A 21,777-nucleotide genomic window follows, 5' to 3' on the forward strand; every position below is an offset into this window, starting at 1 on the left:
AAAATGGCTTACAGTTTATTAGAAACAGTTTTGTGGCATATTTTAAATGAATGTATTTAACTACAAATTCGTCAAAACTGTGGAAATTATACTTATTTACTCCATGCATAAAGCAACGATGTGTGTGAAACATGATATCAACATGAAAGACTATGTAAACTTATGTGACGAAAACGACAGTCAGACGGATACAAGGCGAAAAAATCAAAGATACATGAAAATATACGGGTAGTAAAAATACACGACTCGTGTAAAACATACGCGTGATAATGATATAGGTACGTGTTGGTTATATTTTGGGTGTAGTTTACTTTTAGTTTTTTCTATAAATAAAACTTGGGTTTCGTCGATTTTTTATTTTATTTATTTCATTGCATGTTTGAGAAAAGCACTATACATACCTCGGCGGGAAATGGGGTTGCCCGCGCTCAGACCTATCCGGCCTCGCTTCGCTCGGCCGTCTATATGTCTTCGGCCGGCAACCCCTTTCGTCCCGGCCTCTGTAGTAATGTACTATTACTACAGAGCGCCTTATTATCAATAGAGCTTTAAAAAGTAAAATATAATAAGCGTGTTTAGTTGTAAAAAATATGTTACAAGACCTATATATAACTAATGAAGGGATAATTTTAGATATAAGTAGTTCACTTCGAGTAGGTAAAATAGACGATTTCTTATATTGTAACGTAGACATTTTCTTGGATTTTTAATTAATATTTTTGGGTTGAATTCTTTTTCTTCTTTCAACGTTTTTAACAATATCCCAAACTAACTCGATTGATTGCACTTCTTTGCATAATCTGTTGCATTCAGATGCACCGTTTGATGCTTATCTGTTGTCGGGGTTGTCATATGAGTAAAAATAATTAAAACTTGAGATATTTATGTTGTCACTCCAGGAAAACTTTGTATGGTTTAGGTATGACTTTTTTAGATAAAAAATAATATTGATGTAAAACAAAACATAGAAATTACAGACTGACAAAGAGACTCTGGAATGAAACATTATTAGATTTAATGATAAAACATATTTTTTAGGCTCAAGAAAGAGTTCCTTGATAAATCAGTTCAGAATTTTCGAAGGATTTGTGTCTTCAGGGATTGGCACCCTACTTTTGTTTTTTGCCTTTTGTTCTCAACATATGAGGAGATCATTCTGAGGTGACATGCACTTTTGATGTGTGGACCCCTCCGGGGACGCACGCTCGCATGAGCCCTATTTTGTGATAAGACCACACATTCCACATGGTGGTCAAAATGGTGGAAGCAGTTCGAGTCCTTCGGTGTGTTCCACTGAGTAAGTATAAATGGAATTTAGTTGTGATCAATTCCACAATGGCGCGAAACATTGTGGGTTTGTTCTTAACCAAGTTTTGGTTCTTTACAGAGTTGACTCCTGCTCGAGGGAAGGGAGCGCTCCGCCAGAAGTCCTAACAGCTTCCAGTGCGGTGAGCTAAATTTCCAATTGTTTCATTTCTTCTCTAGCGGCCATAAAGGGCACCGGCTAATATATCCTTTTCTCGCTTTGCAGGAGCCGGGATGTTTCTAGAAGCTTTCGATGCTTCTAGATGTTTCTAGATGTTTCTAGAAGCTTTTGATGTTTCTAGAAGTTTCAAGATGTTTCGAATTTGAAGTTTTAAAATGATGCTGTGGGATCTGTCCCACGTCATCTGCACTGGCCGGCTCCAACCAGGTTAGCAGTCAGCTTCCCGGGGATAGGCGAGGTCACTCCCCGCTGCTCCAGGTCCGGTAGCAGTTTTTGAGGTCGGTCCGATGCATCTTTAATTTTCAAATTGCGTCTGCGCTCGGCTACAAATTTAAAATGTGATTTAGAGCAATAGTTATTTTAATTTAAAGTTTTGAAAGTTCTGGTGCATAAAACTTAGGTATTTCGAAATTTAGTCTTTAGTAATTAATTAATTGGTGTAAACCTTATAACATGAACCTGTGAAGCGACCCAGCTATACCACTGAGCTTTTACATAATAATATTAGGTTAATAAAGTTTGTTAGATATCAATTTGTTTAATTGTTTCTCCTCCTAGCTTTCCTACAGCAAGGTTTCCATTTAGTTTATTTTATTTTATTTTGATTTCAATTTATTTTGTTAACATGGCTGTTTCCATTTTAGACAAGCCGGAGCTTTTCAATCATTTATTTTACCCCCTTTCAAAACACCCGTGTTACAATGGCGCCCAAGAATTTTCAGGTTTCTAAATAATTACTTGCTGCAGGAAAAGTCTAGACTTATTTTCATGCACCAGAAAATAATTTTGTTTAACTCACCTTTTGTAGAGTATTTTGTTACATTTCAAAGATTTTTTGGGTATTGCATACCGTAATTTGGGCATTTGCTCACATTTATGCTGTTTTCTGCACATTTACATGTAATTATTTTCGAAAATCATAGAATTTTGTATGATACATTTAGAGGTTATGAAATTTTGCTGACTTGACAGATGTCAATAACACGTGTTGTATTTTTAATCAATTTGGATACTATTTTGAAGTTTTGACACTAGAATTTCCTTTGGTTTCACATTGAACATTTAATTTAAATAAAAAAAATTGGAATTTTGTATTTTGTAACATAAGATAAGAGTACACAATTTTGCCACTTGGGATCACTTGTAGTAACTTATATTTAGTCCGAAATTTCATATTCTAGGTGAAAAATGTGTGAATTTTAGTAGAATGTCGTTTTGTGATTTTTATAGATTTGATGGAACTGCACTTTCATAAATGTTTTATAGTGGATTTTGTAAATTTTTATGTTTTAACAGTTAAGCCGGAAGGCATAATAATTTCACCACATTTCAAGTTTGTTAAGGAAAACAATAGTTATGTTAACATTATTTTATTTTATTTTCTTACACAGCACAGTTTTTGTAAACATGAAGCGCCAGAAATTTCAATGCAGTAGCATATTTAGTAAATAAAAGTTGAAACGCAACACTTAATTTCACAGCTTATTGATAAATACATTTATTTAGGATGGTCAAGCCAATCAGGAGCACATCCTAGGTCCAAGGAGCTGTGGAAGCGGTGTCTGCATTTTATTTTTCAGAACTCTCCGCATAGCCGCAGGGAAACAGTTTATTATGGAAGTCTGGTCTGGCAGTAGTGTCCGGCAAGCTTCTTGTGGTGTTTCATGATCATTTAACTTCTTAAAGGAAGATATTCTTCTTCGGCGTGTTAGCGCTTATAGTTCCAGAACAATAGACATGATTTCATTTTCAAATTTAGAAATTCCTGTGATCCGGCTGTCCAGTTGTAGAAATCACTGGATGCTTTTCGTTTTTGTAGTGGTAATATCCAAATTCAGCACGGTTTTGATGTAATCTGTAACAAGTTCACTTCAATTTTGAGGTATGAAATACAAATTTTTGATTAGTTTAGTTTGTTTGACTTTGAAATGATATTTAGCGTTGATTTTGAAGGGAGAGGGATAATCGTGTGAAATAAGATGACCCCTGATCTCATGATTTAGTGTTTTACCTGTATTTTTGGTAGTTTTCGGTTAACTCTGTGTAGTTTTGAGTCGCTGATTTAGCGTATTTAATATTTACCGTAATTCGAGTTTTTAACGGTACTTCACACAACGTAAGAATTGTGTTTCATATTAGATGGTAATTTTCCAAATTATAATGGTATTTGCAACCAAAGTTTTGTTCTTTGTAGTTTAAAGTGCAAAGTAAGGTTAAGCCATGAAAATGTTTTTTTGACACAGAGTAAGGGTGCGTTCGGAAACGCGTAAACTTTAGTGTGTTTTCTTTAATTCGTAACGAGTTCAGCGTTTATAAAAACGCTCGTTTTTGGAAGATCATTTTGTAATTTGTTTAAATATTGATATTTATTTAGCTAAATACAATATAGTTTTATGGTTTAGGACGTTACGAAATTTGCTTTTAGCACTCAAATTTAATGAGATAAATTGTTTTGAAGTAGTTTTTTTTATTTAGACCTTATTTCGCCAAGAATACAGTTTGTAATCTCGGTTTGAGAATTGGCGGGAATTTCGAATAAGGCTGGCATGTTTAGGATTTTGACACAAGTTTTGGTAGGTTTTCAAGAAGGTGGTATTTTCCAAGGCCTCGCCTACACAAGAACGTTTTGTTTCACGGTTGTCTCGTATAGAGTGTTGGGTATTATGGTAAAATATCCAATCACGACTTTATGCACGGTACGTGGTGAACAGCACTGACTGTATTCACTACTAAATTTTGTTGCGGGGATGGAAGAACGGGATTTGTAATGCGTGAAGTATGGTAGGGGCGACAGATGAGATATGAACGGTATGGTGAAGTGCGTGATGTATAAATGGGGCGAAACAACTTGCTCACTTTTTAAGGTCAGAGCGAGTCCTTAACATAGCCAAGGGTTTGTATTTCGGTGGTAGGTTTCGAGTGCTTACCACACTCGAGCACGGTTTTGTGCAATTTTGCGTATTTGTGGCTACGCATTTGGTCGGTATGGGGTTCATACCCAGCAGTTACCATTTTTGAGGGGCTGTTTTAAATTGGGTTCTTGCTTTTTTGGACATATCGACCGCGGTACCCCTTTTGGTTTGGTACCTTTTGTTTTATCGTGTTGACGATCCAATGAGCCATTTTTGAAGGCATTGGAACGGCACTCGGTGTCTCCGCCACCTTTTTCATGCCTGCTACCGCAATGCAACTCAGCCAAATGGTTGAAATTTTTTCGATTTAGTATGGTTTTAGAGTTTAGGGTAGTTATCCTTGGACGCACGACCCCTCGTCTTGTACCAGTCGTCGTGCCGCCAAGGACGACGAACCACTCACCTGCTATATACCTCGTTTTGTTTAGGTATTTATTTGGTTATTTTTTTTTTTTTGGTTCGGCTATTTTTTTGTTTTGGTTTTTGATTCCGGAGAGTTGGGGGGACAGGTGTACCTCATCAACTCAAAGGGCCGTTTTGGTTTTTTTTTTTAGATTTGGTTTGGTGATTGTTGTCTGCCTGAAGGGTTGGGACAGGCCTTAGTGTCCTCAACCGGTAGGGTTGCAACAAAGGTTTTCGTTGAAGGCTTATAGTTAGGGGACTGTAGGTCTCATTTTCGCCCGGTCTAGCTGAGTTTTTTTTTAATGCTGAACTTCGGTCCTGGCGGTTGGTTTTTGGCTTTTTCAGCGCAACAAGCTTTTATCGCGTTGTGCTGAGAAGGCCAACGGTTTGTTTACGGGTTGGAAGGATAGACTGAGGTTTTTTTTCTATGTGCAGCGCAGTTGGCCGCATAGTTTTTTTTTCACCTTCCGTGGTACTGACGTGGGTTCGAGATTATTATTTAGATTTTTTTGTTCGGTCAGAACAGCAGTTATTTTAAATTGTTTAATGTTAGTATGATTTTACTTTAAGATTTTTTGGGGGTTCGTTTGAGCATTTTTGGTATGTTTTGAATCTCGAAGTTGCGTCAGACTTTTTGTTTACATTCTAGGTTTTCTAGGTCAGTTTGAGTAGGTTAGTTTTCTTGCCTTCACTTAGTTTTAAATTTTGTTTTAGGATGAAAGTCGCTGAGGACAGCGAGCGGTTCACCTACGTTGAACCTTAAAATCGGGGAGGGGGGTATTGTAACGTAGACATTTTCTTGGATTTTTAATTAATATTTTTGGGTTGAATTCTTTTTCTTCTTTCAACGTTTTTAACAATATCCCAAACTAACTCGATTGATTGCACTTCTTTGCATAATCTGTTGCATTCAGATGCACCGTTTGATGCTTATCTGTTGTCGGGGTTGTCATATGAGTAAAAATAATTAAAACTTGAGATATTTATGTTGTCACTCCAGGAAAACTTTGTATGGTTTAGGTATGACTTTTTTAGATAAAAAATAATATTGATGTAAAACAAAACATAGAAATTACAGACTGACAAAGAGACTCTGGAATGAAACATTATTAGATTTAATGATAAAATATATTTTTTAGGCTCAAGAAAGAGTTCCTTGATAAATCAGTTCAGAATTTTCGAAGGATTTGTGTCTTCAGGGATTGGCACCCTACTTTTGTTTTTTGCCTTTTGTTCTCAACATATGAGGAGATCATTCTGAGGTGACATGCACTTTTGATGTGTGGACCCCTCCGGGGACGCACGCTCGCATGAGCCCTATTTTGTGATAAGACCACACATTCCACATGGTGGTCAAAATGGTGGAAGCAGTTCGAGTCCTTCGGTGTGTTCCACTGAGTAAGTATAAATGGAATTTAGTTGTGATCAATTCCACAATGGCGCGAAACATTGTGGGTTTGTTCTTAACCAAGTTTTGGTTCTTTACAGAGTTGACTCCTGCTCGAGGGAAGGGAGCGCTCCGCCAGAAGTCCTAACAGCTTCCAGTGCGGTGAGCTAAATTTCCAATTGTTTCATTTCTTCTCTAGCGGCCATAAAGGGCACCGGCTAATATATCCTTTTCTCGCTTTGCAGGAGCCGGGATGTTTCTAGAAGCTTTCGATGCTTCTAGATGTTTCTAGATGTTTCTAGAAGCTTTTGATGTTTCTAGAAGTTTCAAGATGTTTCGAATTTGAAGTTTTAAAATGATGCTGTGGGATCTGTCCCACGTCATCTGCACTGGCCGGCTCCAACCAGGTTAGCAGTCAGCTTCCCGGGGATAGGCGAGGTCACTCCCCGCTGCTCCAGGTCCGGTAGCAGTTTTTGAGGTCGGTCCGATGCATCTTTAATTTTCAAATTGCGTCTGCGCTCGGCTACAAATTTAAAATGTGATTTAGAGCAATAGTTATTTTAATTTAAAGTTTTGAAAGTTCTGGTGCATAAAACTTAGGTATTTCGAAATTTAGTCTTTAGTAATTAATTAATTGGTGTAAACCTTATAACATGAACCTGTGAAGCGACCCAGCTATACCACTGAGCTTTTACATAATAATATTAGGTTAATAAAGTTTGTTAGATATCAATTTGTTTAATTGTTTCTCCTCCTAGCTTTCCTACAGCAAGGTTTCCATTTAGTTTATTTTATTTTATTTTGATTTCAATTTATTTTGTTAACATGGCTGTTTCCATTTTAGACAAGCCGGAGCTTTTCAATCATTTATTTTACCCCCTTTCAAAACACCCGTGTTACAATATCTTTAATAATAAAACTCCTAGTTTTAATTTGGTCTATGTCTACAAACCGCATACCTACCATCGCACACCACCACACTGTTAACTGACAGTTCCTAAACCTTATTACAAAAGGCATAAGGTCTACCGATGGACAGTTAAGAGCGTCGCCGTTTGTAACTATCTTAATACAAAAGTCAACAACGATAATAATTACCTAATACGTCACATACCTATGACATGACATGAACAAACAAGGAAAGCTATATATAAAAAGTGTTTTTTCTCTGTCTTCTCACAAAGGAAAGTTTGACAGTTTTAATTCCTCAAAGGAGGTCAGTAGTTAACACTAAACTCGAAACAGCACCTTTAAAAAAACATTAGGGGTCACTGACCTGTCCCAGTAAATTGAGGTAGTGTGCGTGAGCTGCGTTTGTGCGTGAAATGGGGTAATTTGACAGAATCTGAAAATTTACCCTCCTCTACGCCCTCTTAAGGCGTGACAAGCAACGTCAATCACAATGATATGGCGTGGCGATAGCGTCCATTGAAGATAATATTTATTTTGTATGAAAAATAGAGAGTCTAAATACTTCATAAATTTTATAAGTTGTTGAACAAAAGTGTCCCCGTCCGAGGAGTACAATCTATGTTTTAAGTATTTGCTCGTGTTACAGGCCACATCCGGTATTTCCGGGTCCTTTAGTAAGTTTCAACTTACTGCTGTGAAAAGTGATATAATTGAATAGGGATGATGGCACATGTTGAATTTTTAACAAAATCTAACAAAATAGAGAGCAAGTGAGCAATTTATTACAATAATATATTATGAAAATAATACAAAAATACAGGACCTGAAAATTTCAAAATTAAAGTTTTATATTAACTTTCAAAAAGGAAATAAACAAGGATACCATTCGATTCCTTACATAACCGCAATATTTCACGGACAAAAACGCAATTTTCTTGTTTTGTCCATACTTCAAGATGGACCTTGACGTCATTGTGGTGAGATAGGGGCCTGGTAGTATGTGTCTCACATCTGTCTCACTTGTATCCCCCCCCCCCCCCCCTCAGGCGCTGGCGGGTGCGCGGCGCGTGCACGAGTTCGACCGCGCGGCGGACGAGACGGTGGCCTGGATGCAGGAGAAGGAGCCCGCGCTGCGCGCCGACACCGGCCGCAGCCTGCAGGCGCTCAGGGCGCAGCGGAGGCGGCTCACTGCGCTCGAGGATGACCTGGCCGCCATCAAGGAGCAGCACGAGAGACTCACGCGGGAGGCTGAGAGGTTAGTACACGACGAGACGGTGGCCTGGATGCAGGAGAAGGAGCCCGCGCTGCGCGCCGACACCGGCCGCAGCCTGCAGGCGCTCAGGGCGCAGCGGAGGCGGCTCACTGCGCTCGAGGATGACCTGGCCGCCATCAAGGAGCAGCACGAGAGACTCACGCGGGAGGCTGAGAGGTTAGTACACGACGAGACGGTGGCCTGGATGCAGGAGAAGGAGCCCGCGCTGCGCGCCGACACCGGCCGCAGCCTGCAGGCGCTCAGGGCGCAGCGGAGGCGGCTCACTGCGCTCGAGGATGACCTGGCCGCCATCAAGGAGCAGCACGAGAGACTCACGCGGGAGGCTGAGAGGTTAGTACACGACGAGACGGTGGCCTGGATGCAGGAGAAGGAGCCCGCGCTGCGCGCCGACACCGGCCGCAGCCTGCAGGCGCTCAGGGCGCAGCGGAGGCGGCTCACTGCGCTCGAGGATGACCTGGCCGCCATCAAGGAGCAGCACGAGAGACTCACGCGGGAGGCTGAGAGGTTAGTACACGACGAGACGGTGGCCTGGATGCAGGAGAAGGAGCCCGCGCTGCGCGCCGACACCGGCCGCAGCCTGCAGGCGCTCAGGGCGCAGCGGAGGCGGCTCACTGCGCTCGAGGATGACCTGGCCGCCATCAAGGAGCAGCACGAGAGACTCACGCGGGAGGCTGAGAGGTTAGTACACGACGAGACGGTGGCCTGGATGCAGGAGAAGGAGCCCGCGCTGCGCGCCGACACCGGCCGCAGCCTGCAGGCGCTCAGGGCGCAGCGGAGGCGGCTCACTGCGCTCGAGGATGACCTGGCCGCCATCAAGGAGCAGCACGAGAGACTCACGCGGGAGGCTGAGAGGTTAGTACACGACGAGACGGTGGCCTGGATGCAGGAGAAGGAGCCCGCGCTGCGCGCCGACACCGGCCGCAGCCTGCAGGCGCTCAGGGCGCAGCGGAGGCGGCTCACTGCGCTCGAGGATGACCTGGCCGCCATCAAGGAGCAGCACGAGAGACTCACGCGGGAGGCTGAGAGGTTAGTACACGACGAGACGGTGGCCTGGATGCAGGAGAAGGAGCCCGCGCTGCGCGCCGACACCGGCCGCAGCCTGCAGGCGCTCAGGGCGCAGCGGAGGCGGCTCACTGCGCTCGAGGATGACCTGGCCGCCATCAAGGAGCAGCACGAGAGACTCACGCGGGAGGCTGAGAGGTTAGTACACGACGAGACGGTGGCCTGGATGCAGGAGAAGGAGCCCGCGCTGCGCGCCGACACCGGCCGCAGCCTGCAGGCGCTCAGGGCGCAGCGGAGGCGGCTCACTGCGCTCGAGGATGACCTGGCCGCCATCAAGGAGCAGCACGAGAGACTCACGCGGGAGGCTGAGAGGTTAGTACACGACGAGACGGTGGCCTGGATGCAGGAGAAGGAGCCCGCGCTGCGCGCCGACACCGGCCGCAGCCTGCAGGCGCTCAGGGCGCAGCGGAGGCGGCTCACTGCGCTCGAGGATGACCTGGCCGCCATCAAGGAGCAGCACGAGAGACTCACGCGGGAGGCTGAGAGGTTAGTACACGACGAGACGGTGGCCTGGATGCAGGAGAAGGAGCCCGCGCTGCGCGCCGACACCGGCCGCAGCCTGCAGGCGCTCAGGGCGCAGCGGAGGCGGCTCACTGCGCTCGAGGATGACCTGGCCGCCATCAAGGAGCAGCACGAGAGACTCACGCGGGAGGCTGAGAGGTTAGTACACGACGAGACGGTGGCCTGGATGCAGGAGAAGGAGCCCGCGCTGCGCGCCGACACCGGCCGCAGCCTGCAGGCGCTCAGGGCGCAGCGGAGGCGGCTCACTGCGCTCGAGGATGACCTGGCCGCCATCAAGGAGCAGCACGAGAGACTCACGCGGGAGGCTGAGAGGTTAGTACACGACGAGACGGTGGCCTGGATGCAGGAGAAGGAGCCCGCGCTGCGCGCCGACACCGGCCGCAGCCTGCAGGCGCTCAGGGCGCAGCGGAGGCGGCTCACTGCGCTCGAGGATGACCTGGCCGCCATCAAGGAGCAGCACGAGAGACTCACGCGGGAGGCTGAGAGGTTAGTACACGACGAGACGGTGGCCTGGATGCAGGAGAAGGAGCCCGCGCTGCGCGCCGACACCGGCCGCAGCCTGCAGGCGCTCAGGGCGCAGCGGAGGCGGCTCACTGCGCTCGAGGATGACCTGGCCGCCATCAAGGAGCAGCACGAGAGACTCACGCGGGAGGCTGAGAGGTTAGTACACGACGAGACGGTGGCCTGGATGCAGGAGAAGGAGCCCGCGCTGCGCGCCGACACCGGCCGCAGCCTGCAGGCGCTCAGGGCGCAGCGGAGGCGGCTCACTGCGCTCGAGGATGACCTGGCCGCCATCAAGGAGCAGCACGAGAGACTCACGCGGGAGGCTGAGAGGTTAGTACACGACGAGACGGTGGCCTGGATGCAGGAGAAGGAGCCCGCGCTGCGCGCCGACACCGGCCGCAGCCTGCAGGCGCTCAGGGCGCAGCGGAGGCGGCTCACTGCGCTCGAGGATGACCTGGCCGCCATCAAGGAGCAGCACGAGAGACTCACGCGGGAGGCTGAGAGGTTAGTACACGACGAGACGGTGGCCTGGATGCAGGAGAAGGAGCCCGCGCTGCGCGCCGACACCGGCCGCAGCCTGCAGGCGCTCAGGGCGCAGCGGAGGCGGCTCACTGCGCTCGAGGATGACCTGGCCGCCATCAAGGAGCAGCACGAGAGACTCACGCGGGAGGCTGAGAGGTTAGTACACGACGAGACGGTGGCCTGGATGCAGGAGAAGGAGCCCGCGCTGCGCGCCGACACCGGCCGCAGCCTGCAGGCGCTCAGGGCGCAGCGGAGGCGGCTCACTGCGCTCGAGGATGACCTGGCCGCCATCAAGGAGCAGCACGAGAGACTCACGCGGGAGGCTGAGAGGTTAGTACACGACGAGACGGTGGCCTGGATGCAGGAGAAGGAGCCCGCGCTGCGCGCCGACACCGGCCGCAGCCTGCAGGCGCTCAGGGCGCAGCGGAGGCGGCTCACTGCGCTCGAGGATGACCTGGCCGCCATCAAGGAGCAGCACGAGAGACTCACGCGGGAGGCTGAGAGGTTAGTACACGACGAGACGGTGGCCTGGATGCAGGAGAAGGAGCCCGCGCTGCGCGCCGACACCGGCCGCAGCCTGCAGGCGCTCAGGGCGCAGCGGAGGCGGCTCACTGCGCTCGAGGATGACCTGGCCGCCATCAAGCGGCAGCACGAGAGACTCACGCGGGAGGCTGAGAGGTTAGTACACGACGAGACGGTGGCCTGGATGCAGGAGAAGGAGCCCGCGCTGCGCGCCGACACCGGCCGCAGCCTGCAGGCGCTCAGGGCGCAGCGGAGGCGGCTCACTGCGCTCGAGGATGACCTGGCCGCCATCAAGGAGCAGCACGAGAGACTCACGCGGGAGGCTGAGAGGTTAGTACACGACGAGACGGTGGCCTGGATGCAGGAGAAGGAGCCCGCGCTGCGCGCCGACACCGGCCGCAGCCTGCAGGCGCTCAGGGCGCAGCGGAGGCGGCTCACTGCGCTCGAGGATGACCTGGCCGCCATCAAGGAGCAGCACGAGAGACTCACGCGGGAGGCTGAGAGGTTAGTACACGACGAGACGGTGGCCTGGATGCAGGAGAAGGAGCCCGCGCTGCGCGCCGACACCGGCCGCAGCCTGCAGGCGCTCAGGGCGCAGCGGAGGCGGCTCACTGCGCTCGAGGATGACCTGGCCGCCATCAAGGAGCAGCACGAGAGACTCACGCGGGAGGCTGAGAGGTTAGTACACGACGAGACGGTGGCCTGGATGCAGGAGAAGGAGCCCGCGCTGCGCGCCGACACCGGCCGCAGCCTGCAGGCGCTCAGGGCGCAGCGGAGGCGGCTCACTGCGCTCGAGGATGACCTGGCCGCCATCAAGGAGCAGCACGAGAGACTCACGCGGGAGGCTGAGAGGTTAGTACACGACGAGACGGTGGCCTGGATGCAGGAGAAGGAGCCCGCGCTGCGCGCCGACACCGGCCGCAGCCTGCAGGCGCTCAGGGCGCAGCGGAGGCGGCTCACTGCGCTCGAGGATGACCTGGCCGCCATCAAGGAGCAGCACGAGAGACTCACGCGGGAGGCTGAGAGGTTAGTACACGACGAGACGGTGGCCTGGATGCAGGAGAAGGAGCCCGCGCTGCGCGCCGACACCGGCCGCAGCCTGCAGGCGCTCAGGGCGCAGCGGAGGCGGCTCACTGCGCTCGAGGATGACCTGGCCGCCATCAAGGAGCAGCACGAGAGACTCACGCGGGAGGCTGAGAGGTTAGTACACGACGAGACGGTGGCCTGGATGCAGGAGAAGGAGCCCGCGCTGCGCGCCGACACCGGCCGCAGCCTGCAGGCGCTCAGGGCGCAGCGGAGGCGGCTCACTGCGCTCGAGGATGACCTGGCCGCCATCAAGGAGCAGCACGAGAGACTCACGCGGGAGGCTGAGAGGTTAGTACACGACGAGACGGTGGCCTGGATGCAGGAGAAGGAGCCCGCGCTGCGCGCCGACACCGGCCGCAGCCTGCAGGCGCTCAGGGCGCAGCGGAGGCGGCTCACTGCGCTCGAGGATGACCTGGCCGCCATCAAGCGGCAGCACGAGAGACTCACGCGGGAGGCTGAGAGGTTAGTACACGACGAGACGGTGGCCTGGATGCAGGAGAAGGAGCCCGCGCTGCGCGCCGACACCGGCCGCAGCCTGCAGGCGCTCAGGGCGCAGCGGAGGCGGCTCACTGCGCTCGAGGATGACCTGGCCGCCATCAAGGAGCAGCACGAGAGACTCACGCGGGAGGCTGAGAGGTTAGTACACGACGAGACGGTGGCCTGGACCTGGGCCGGGCACATGTCGCAGAGATGACAGATGGAGCAAGCGTGTCCTAGCGTTGAGGCCTCCAAAAAGACCAGATCACAGACCTCCAACGTGATGGGAGGATGATATTTAAAAAATGCAGGCCTCTGGGGGAGAGAAGCAGCAAATCGGGCTGCTTGGATATTTGGAGAGGCGTGTACAAGTAAATTGCACATGCATCATATTGTTCATTTGCCCCATCAGCATTTAGTTTTATATAAAAGTTTCGTAATTAGTCAATAAGTACCTATTCATTCAAAACATATTCACGTTCGCTATTCTATAAGTGTGCACACCTATCAAGTTATAATAAATCAAGTTTATCTCAAGAAATCGTCTTTCGTGTTCCAAATTACTATCAAGATATTCATCAAGTAAATGTTAGAGTTAGCAAGGACTCTAACAAGGCGTATGCCCAAGGGGGCGCATACTCGCTGAGGAAGAAGAAGAACATATCATGCCTCATCATACTTGAGCGCCTCCCCAGCTATACCCTTTCAAACCAGTATATATATAAGAAAACGGGACGACACTACTCGTACAGTTTTGCCACTTTTTAATTTCTTCTTTTTTACTTGTGTGAACACCTTCTGGGAGAAGGAATGCTTGACAAAATGCCAGATGTTTCAATAAGAAAACTTCATCACCTGTGTGACGCCTTTTTTAACTTTTGTCTTTTATAGATTGGGTGAAGCGTTCCCCGACGCCCGCGAGCATGTGACATCCAAGCTAGAAGATGTCACCGAAGCGCTGGAAGCCCTAACCTCGCGCGCGGCCAGCTGCCAACAACAGCTGGAGCTGTCTGGACAGCTGCAGGCCTACTTCCAGCAGTACCAGGACCTGCTGTGAGTATTGACATACTAGAATATGTCCACGAAGCCCTTGTTAAATGAGGCGTGGCCAGTTATGGCCCCAGCTATAATATATATATCTTGATCACAGCATAATAGCGGTTTAGCTCCTTTTTTGAGCCATAGTTTAAAAGCTAAACCAAATATTTTATTGTATTTTGTGTATTTTTGACTTGATCTCACCCAACCCAAACTAGCATACATAACTAACTTGTTTTTTTTGCTCTAAAAGAAAATGATACGTTTCTGCACTAGAACATATTTTAGGTTCCAAGTACGATTTTATGTTCGAGCGCTAAACTACCTCGGCAGAAATGAGTGACTTTCAACTACTTCCATTTTGAATTCAGAGCATGGACCAACGAGATGATCGCAGCAGTGACAGCGCCCGAGCTGGCTCACGACGTGCCCGGCGCCGAGCGGCTGCTGGCGCGGCACCGCGAGCTGGGCGACGAGGTGCGAGCCAAGGACGACGCCTTCAGCGCCCTCTATGCCGACGGTATGTGTTTGTATTCTGTATAATTCGTTTTTTTTTAGCATTACAAAAAAGGTAATCTTGACGTGTCTTTTTAATGAAACACTTAAAAAATAAGTCACGGCAAATAACAATGATAAGATAAGATAAAGGATTGTTTATTCAAGTAGGCATATTACAAATCATATTATGAATCATACACGCTTGTCAGTAGCAAAAGGCGGCGAATTTGAAAAGTCGCGGGTTAGCAACACTACGTTTGAACTGTTCGAAAATCGCGTGTCATTTATATCTTACCTGTTGAACAGTTTCGTTTACATTTCATCGTTGTTCGATGTACATTGCTGCTTTTTGTTCGTTTCCTAGAGACACCACACTTTACATCGCTACTGACATGTCCACCCTTTATAAGGCATAAGGGTGTCAGGAATTATGCAGAATTGAACTCTATCACTTTGAAATAAAGTTCAACATCAGGTGGGAAACAAGTTTGTTGACTAGAATAAATAAATAAATATTATAGGACATTTTTACACAAATTGACCAAGCCCCACGGTAAGCTCAAGAAGGCTTGTGTTGTGGGTACTCAGACAACGATATATATAATATATAAATACTTAAATAGAAAACTACCATGACTCAGGAACAAATATCTGTATCATAATACAAATAAATGCCCTTACCAGGATTCGAACCCGGATTACTTAGAACCCGGGACCATCAGTTTTATAGGCAGGGTCACTACCCACTAGGCGAGATTGGTCGTCAATAATAGAATTAACATTTGTTTTGTTTGACAGGCGAAAAACTAGTCCGCGAAGGCCATTTCATGTCCGCCGACGTGGCCGAGCGCATGGCGGCGTTGCGAGCTCGCCGCGCGCAGCTCGACGCGGCCTGGGCGGCGCGGGACACTATATACCACCAGCATTTGGACGCCTTGGTGTTCAGGAGAGACGCTGACGCGCTAGACAACTGGATCACTAACAAGTAAGTTATGCTACGTTGCGAGCTCGCCGCGCGCAGCTCGACGCGGCCTGGGCGGCGCGGGACACTATATACCACCAGCATTTGGACGCCTTGGTGTTCAGGAGAGACGCTGACGCGCTAGACAACTGGATCACTAACAAGTAAGTTATGCTACGTTGCGAGCTCGACGCGGCCTGGGCGGCAAGATCATCCATCATCCAACCATCACGGAAACAAATCGGGTTTCCGTTGCCGGGCGTCAGACCGCCAACATCTCCTGAGGATGCCTCGTAGAGAGGCGAAACACGTGTCGAGTATTTTTTTTTGGTGGTGGTTTGTTATATTTATTTTTGCGGTAGGAGGGTGGGAACATTAATTGCATGTAAAAAATACACAAGTAAGCATAACGGGTTAGCGCTGATTGACTAGCACGTTATATTTTCGCGGATTAGCAAAGCAATATTTTTGGTTTTAATTAATATGGATTTCCTCAAAGTAACGCCTGGATTCTATTCACTAGCATACTTATTTTTTGTTTTGTCCAGGGTTCCTCTTGTCCGCGACGGCAAGGTGGGCGAGAGCGTGGCGCAGGTGGAGGCGCTGCTGGCGCGGCACGCGGAGCTCGAGCAGGCCATACACTCGCAGCAGGACCGCGCACAGGCACTCACTAGGATCACGCTGGTGAGTACCAGCTGCCAGCAACAGCTGGAGCTGTCTGGACAGGGTTCCTCTGGTCCGCGACGGCAAGGTGGGCGAGAGCGTGGCGCAGGTGGAGGCGCTGCTGGCGCGGCACGCGGAGCTCGAGCAGGCCATACACTCGCAGCAGGACCGCGCACAGGCACTCACTAGGATCACGCTGGTGAGTACCAGCTGCCAGCAACAGCTGGAGCTGTCTGGACAGGGTTCCTCTGGTCCGCGACGGCAAGGTGGGCGAGAGCGTGGCGCAGGTGGAGGCGCTGCTGGCGCGGCACGCGGAGCTCGAGCAGGCCATACACTCGCAGCAGGACCGCGCACAGGCACTCACTAGGATCACGCTGGTGAGTACCAGCTGCCAGCAACAGCTGGAGCTGTCTGGACAGGGTTCCTCTGGTCCGCGACGGCAAGCTGGGCGAGAGCGTGGCGCAGGTGGAGGCGCTGCTGGCGCGGCACGCGGAGCTCGAGCAGGCCATACACTCGCAGCAGGACCGCGCACAGGCACTCACTAGGATCACGCTGGTGAGTACCAGCTGCCAGCAACAGCTGGAGCTGTCTGGACAGGGTTCCTCTGGTCCGCGACGGCAAGGTGGGCGAGAGCGTGGCGCAGGTGGAGGCGCTGCTGGCGCGGCACGCGGAGCTCGAGCAGGCCATACACTCGCAGCAGGACCGCGCACAGGCACTCACTAGGATCACGCTGGTGAGTACCAGCTGCCAGCAACAGCTGGAGCTGTCTGGACAGGGTTCCTCTGGTCCGCGACGGCAAGGTGGGCGAGAGCGTGGCGCAGGTGGAGGCGCTGCTGGCGCGGCACGCGGAGCTCGAGCAGGCCATACACTCGCAGCAGGACCGCGCACAGGCACTCACTAGGATCACGCTGGTGAGTACCAGCTGCCAGCAACAGCTGGAGCTGTCTGGACAGGGTTCCTCTGGTCCGCGACGGCAAGGTGGGCGAGAGCGTGGCGCAGGTGGAGGCGCTGCTGGCGCGGCACGCGGAGCTCGAGCAGGCCATACACTCGCAGCAGGACCGCGCACAGGCACTCACTAGGATCACGCTGGTGAGGGGTCGTCCAGAAATCATGTAATCGTTTAGAGGGGGGGGGGGGTAAGCAAAATATCACGATGGGGGAGGGGGGGTCAGAGATGATATCACGTGTAATTTCTTTTTCAAAGCTGGAAAGCCACATACCATATTAAAATGCTTGTTATTGTCAGGTGGAGCAAGCCTTCAAGCAGCAGCAGGAGTCGGAACAGGCGGCGCGCGCCAGCACGGCGGCCGCGCACGCCGCGGAGCGCGCGCAGCGGCAGCGGCAGCGCGAGGTGGAGCGCATCGCCGAGCTGCGCCGGAGGGACACCGCTCCCATACTGGAGACACAGGTACTTACATTTTACCAGTGGGGAGACACCCCTGACTTCGGTCGAACACACCTCTGCCGAAAACCTTGTACAATATTGCTGTGATTGTATATTAGAAAAGGACGGCATGATTCGACCCTGAACCGCTTCGGGCATAAAATCGATGCGGAGCTTAATGCGGAGCGAAATCGTCTAGATCCAGAAAAGTCTGCTAAGTTACCGTTTATTAAATATAACGCATCTATATTCATGCTCAAATAAGTACTAACGATTCGTTGTTTTAAAATACAAAAACCGGTCAAGTGCGAGTCGGACTCGCCCACCGAGGGTCCCATACTTTTTAGTATTTGTTGCTATAGCGGCAACAAAAATACCTACGTCATCTGTGAAAATTTCAACTGTCTAGCTATTACGGTCAATGAGATACAGCCTAATAGTGACAGACGGACGGTCGGACGGACAGCGGAGTCTTAGTAATAGGGTCCCGTTTTACCCTTAAGGTACGGAACCCTAAAAACGACTAAAATATAATATTTGACCTTTTTTAAGTACCTACTCTTGACATCCGCCTCGGCGAATGTGAGCCTTTAAATATCCGCAGTCACGGATGTCGAAAGATCTGCATCCGCAACATCCGTTGTCCCGATTGACTTTCACTTTTCGTTTGGGTTGTCGTAACGCTTGTATGTGTGAGGGGCAATGGCCCTCAGCTAAAAATATTTAGAGACGCCTGGTATAAAGTTCGTTTTTTTTAGCATTAAAAAGAACTTGAAAGAAGGTAAGCGATCTTGGCACGTCTTTTAATTGAAAAGCGCTTTTTAAAAATCAATAACTTAAAAAAAACCGGGCAAGTGCGAGTCGGACTCGCGCACGAAGGGTTCCGTACCATAAAGCAAAAAAAAAACAAAAAAGAAATGCAAAAAGAAAACGGTCACCCATCCAAGTACTGACCACGCCCGACGTTGTTTAACTTTGGTCAAAAATCACGTTTGCTGTATGGGAGCCCCACTTAAATCTTTATTTTATTCTGTTTTTAGTATTTGTTGTTATAGCGGCAACAGAAATACATCATCTGTGAAAATTTCAACTGTCTAGCTATCACGGTTCGTGAGATACAACCTGGTGACAGACAGACGGACGGACGGACGGACAGCGAAGTCTTAGTAATAGGGTCCCGTTTTACCCTTTGGGTACGGAACCCTAAAAAACGAACTATAGATTAACGACGATAACGTTTGTGTGTGTGCAGGTGAGCACGGGGACTGCGGAGGCGGCGCCGGCGCAGGCCTCATCGGAGGAGACGCTGTCGCCCGCGCCGCAGTTTGAGCGTCTGCCGCGGGGCGAGCCCGTCAAGCGCGCAGAGAGCATGAGCGTGAGTGACACAACATATTTTTAATTAATTTATTTATTTAATCACCCTCACTTTAATCATCAATCACAATCATCAATCTGTCGGATGCACCCGGACAGATGGGCCAAAATAGCGACCGAATGGGCACCACAGATCACCCGAGGCAGAGGCAGACCAAAAATGAGATGGCGAAACGACCTGGACTCATTTTGTGGCGACTGGCGGGAGCATGCACAAAGCCGTGACGAGTGGCGAAAGACAGGGGAGGCCTTTGCCCAGCAGTGGGACACAATATAGGCTATAAAAAAAATAAAAAATAAAAAATAATAATAAAGATGCAGAAGGCGGTGATCTTGGACACGGCGCGGATAGTACGTCGGTTCCTCTCTCTGCAGCCCTGACCACCGGTAGCTTGGGCCTTGCCCCGCTGCTGGCGGCACCCTAGGTTAGGTTTTTTATAATGTGTTTATATGTATTTTTATTGTTTTGTAAGTGTTTTTATATTTTACTTTTATATTCATATTATAAAAATACCTAACCTAAGACGATAAATAAATAAAGAGAAAATAATAATAATACTGTGTACTGCCTATTGTTGCACCTGTGAACGGGTTCCAGCAGGCGTTCTACAAGACATTAAAGTTCTCCAAGGGGCCTCTACGTGTTGGATCTGTGTCCCCACGCAAGCCTATCAAAAAACCGGGATTATAGGCCCGTGATATCCAAGGAGATACTGTGTAATTGTATTTAGCATTTATCTGCCAAACTGTAGAACAGTTTGTTTGCTGAAAAACTAAGTCTACCTATTATAAATAATTATACAGCAGTCTTTGTTATGTATCTCAACTTACATACGAGTGGGGTCTGTTATTACATTACGTACTTTATTATATTTCACGACATGACGACCGGTCCGGCCTAGCGGGTAGTGACCCTGCCTATGAACCCGATGGTCCCAGGTTCGAATCCCGGTAAGGGCATTTATGTGTATGATGATACAGATATTTGTTCCTGAGTCATGGTTGTTTTCTATGTATTTAAGTATTTATACATTATACTAACTTTTGCCCGCGACTTTTTCTGTAACAGAGTAACAGTAGTTAAAGTGTAGCGCCTGTATAAAGTGTTATAGCAATCATTCGATTTGATAAGCTTAATTGCCTACATAAATTATCAGGCAATTATTTAACTCTTTCAATTTCACCCCCCCTTGCACCCCCTTCAGGGATGATTTCCGACATGAAAACTGTTCTATGTCCTTCTCCGGGACCCAAGCTATCTCTATGCCAAATTGAAACTAAATCCGTTCAGCGGTTAAGCGTGAAGAGGTAACAGACAGACAGACAGACACACTTTCGCATTTATAATATTAGTATGGATATATCGTTGTCCGAGTACACATAACACAAGCTTTATTGAGCTTGCCGTGGTGCTTAGTCAATTTGCGTACAAATGTCCTGTAATATTTATTTATTTTCACCACACCAGCTCGGAAAGGCTTACTTTGCACTTTAAAAATTGATAGCAAAGTTGCATTTTATTCACATGGGAGACAAAGTAATCAAATGCAAATTTTGAGTTGGTTTCTTATGTTTGCTGGTAGAAGTGACTTTTAAATGATGATTTTGGATGATAAATATTTAATAACATTCATTTGGATTTGATTTGGTTTGATTTTGTTTGATATTTTACATTTAATATTTGCTTCAGGTTGGTGTGGTGAAAAATTTTGTGTTTCACTCGGGGGCAAATTTTGTTTACCCTCGTGCTTTGAAACCCTCGCAACGCTCAAGATTCCATTTTTCGAACCACTTGCTACGCTCGTGGTTCAATTTTGGAATCTTTAGCTTGCTCGGGTATCAATATTAGCACGAGCAGTTAAACAACAACTTTGCCCCCTTGTAAAACGAATAACTATTATTTAACTGTGATGAATATGTCAGGTGATGAAGACGCCGAAACGCACGCCGTCGTTCACGACGCGGCGCCGCACGCAGAGCTTCCGGCGCCACCGGCGTGGCGACGTCGAGCTGCCCCCCGTCGAGATAGAAGGTAACTACATACAAGTTCCTGCTCTGATATTAATATGTCAGGTGATGAAGACGCCGAAGCGCACGCCGTCGTTCACGACGCGGCGCCGCACGCAGAGCTTCCGGCGCCACCGGCGTGGCGACGTCGAGCTGCCCCCCGTCGAGATAGAAGGTAACTACATACAAGTTCCTGCTCTGATATTAATATGTCAGGTGATGAAGACGCCGAAGCGCACGCAGTCGTTCACGACGCGGCGCGGCGACGTCGAGCTGCCCCCCGTCGAGATAGAAGGTAACTACATACAAGTTCCTGCTCTTATATTAATATGTCAGGTGATGAAGACGCCGAAGCGCACGCAGTCGTTCACGACGCGGCGCGGCGACGTCGAGCTGCCCCCCGTCGAGATAGAAGGTAACTACATACAAGTTCCTGCTCTGATATTAATATGTCAGGTGATGAAGACGCCGAAGCGCACGCAGTCGTTCACGACGCGGCGCGGCGACGTCGAGCTGCCCCCCGTCGAGATAGAAGGTAACTACATACAAGTTCCTGCTCTTATATTAATATGTCAGGTGATGAAGACGCCGAAGCGCACGCAGTCGTTCACGACGCGGCGCGGCGACGTCGAGCTGCCCCCCGTCGAGATAGAAGGTAACTACATACAAGTTCCTGCTCTGATATTAATATGTCAGGTGATGAAGACGCCGAAGCGCACGCAGTCGTTCACGACGCGGCGCGGCGACGTCGAGCTGCCCCCCGTCGAGATAGAAGGTAACTACAT

At 49.0% G+C, this 21,777-nt stretch overlaps 1 protein-coding gene and 2 long non-coding RNA genes across 3 annotated transcripts in view; all 3 read left to right on the top strand.

The window, feature by feature from the left end:
- LOC134676433 (spectrin beta chain, non-erythrocytic 2) overlaps positions 1-21,777 on the top strand; it is a 184,781-nt gene that overhangs the window by 148,411 nt on the left and 14,593 nt on the right. The window contains exons 71-78 of the mRNA XM_063534829.1: positions 8,146-8,354; positions 13,959-14,120; positions 14,477-14,625; positions 15,402-15,588; positions 16,113-16,248; positions 17,474-17,635; positions 18,864-18,986; positions 20,909-21,017. Coding sequence (XP_063390899.1) covers positions 8,146-8,354; positions 13,959-14,120; positions 14,477-14,625; positions 15,402-15,588; positions 16,113-16,248; positions 17,474-17,635; positions 18,864-18,986; positions 20,909-21,017 — 1,237 coding nt within the window. The remainder of the gene's footprint in view (positions 1-8,145; positions 8,355-13,958; positions 14,121-14,476; positions 14,626-15,401; positions 15,589-16,112; positions 16,249-17,473; positions 17,636-18,863; positions 18,987-20,908; positions 21,018-21,777) is intronic.
- LOC134676461 (uncharacterized) lies at positions 1,012-2,015 on the top strand. Its single transcript, XR_010099931.1, has 2 exons — positions 1,012-1,297; positions 1,388-2,015. It is a non-coding gene; the product is annotated as an uncharacterized LOC134676461 (long non-coding RNA).
- On the top strand, positions 3,902-6,916 carry LOC134676459 (uncharacterized). Its single transcript, XR_010099930.1, has 2 exons — positions 3,902-6,198; positions 6,289-6,916. It is a non-coding gene; the product is annotated as an uncharacterized LOC134676459 (long non-coding RNA).

Source organism: Cydia fagiglandana, chromosome 24 (genome assembly GCF_963556715.1).
Source record: "Cydia fagiglandana chromosome 24, ilCydFagi1.1, whole genome shotgun sequence".
NCBI classification, from domain to species: domain Eukaryota; kingdom Metazoa; phylum Arthropoda; class Insecta; order Lepidoptera; family Tortricidae; genus Cydia; species Cydia fagiglandana.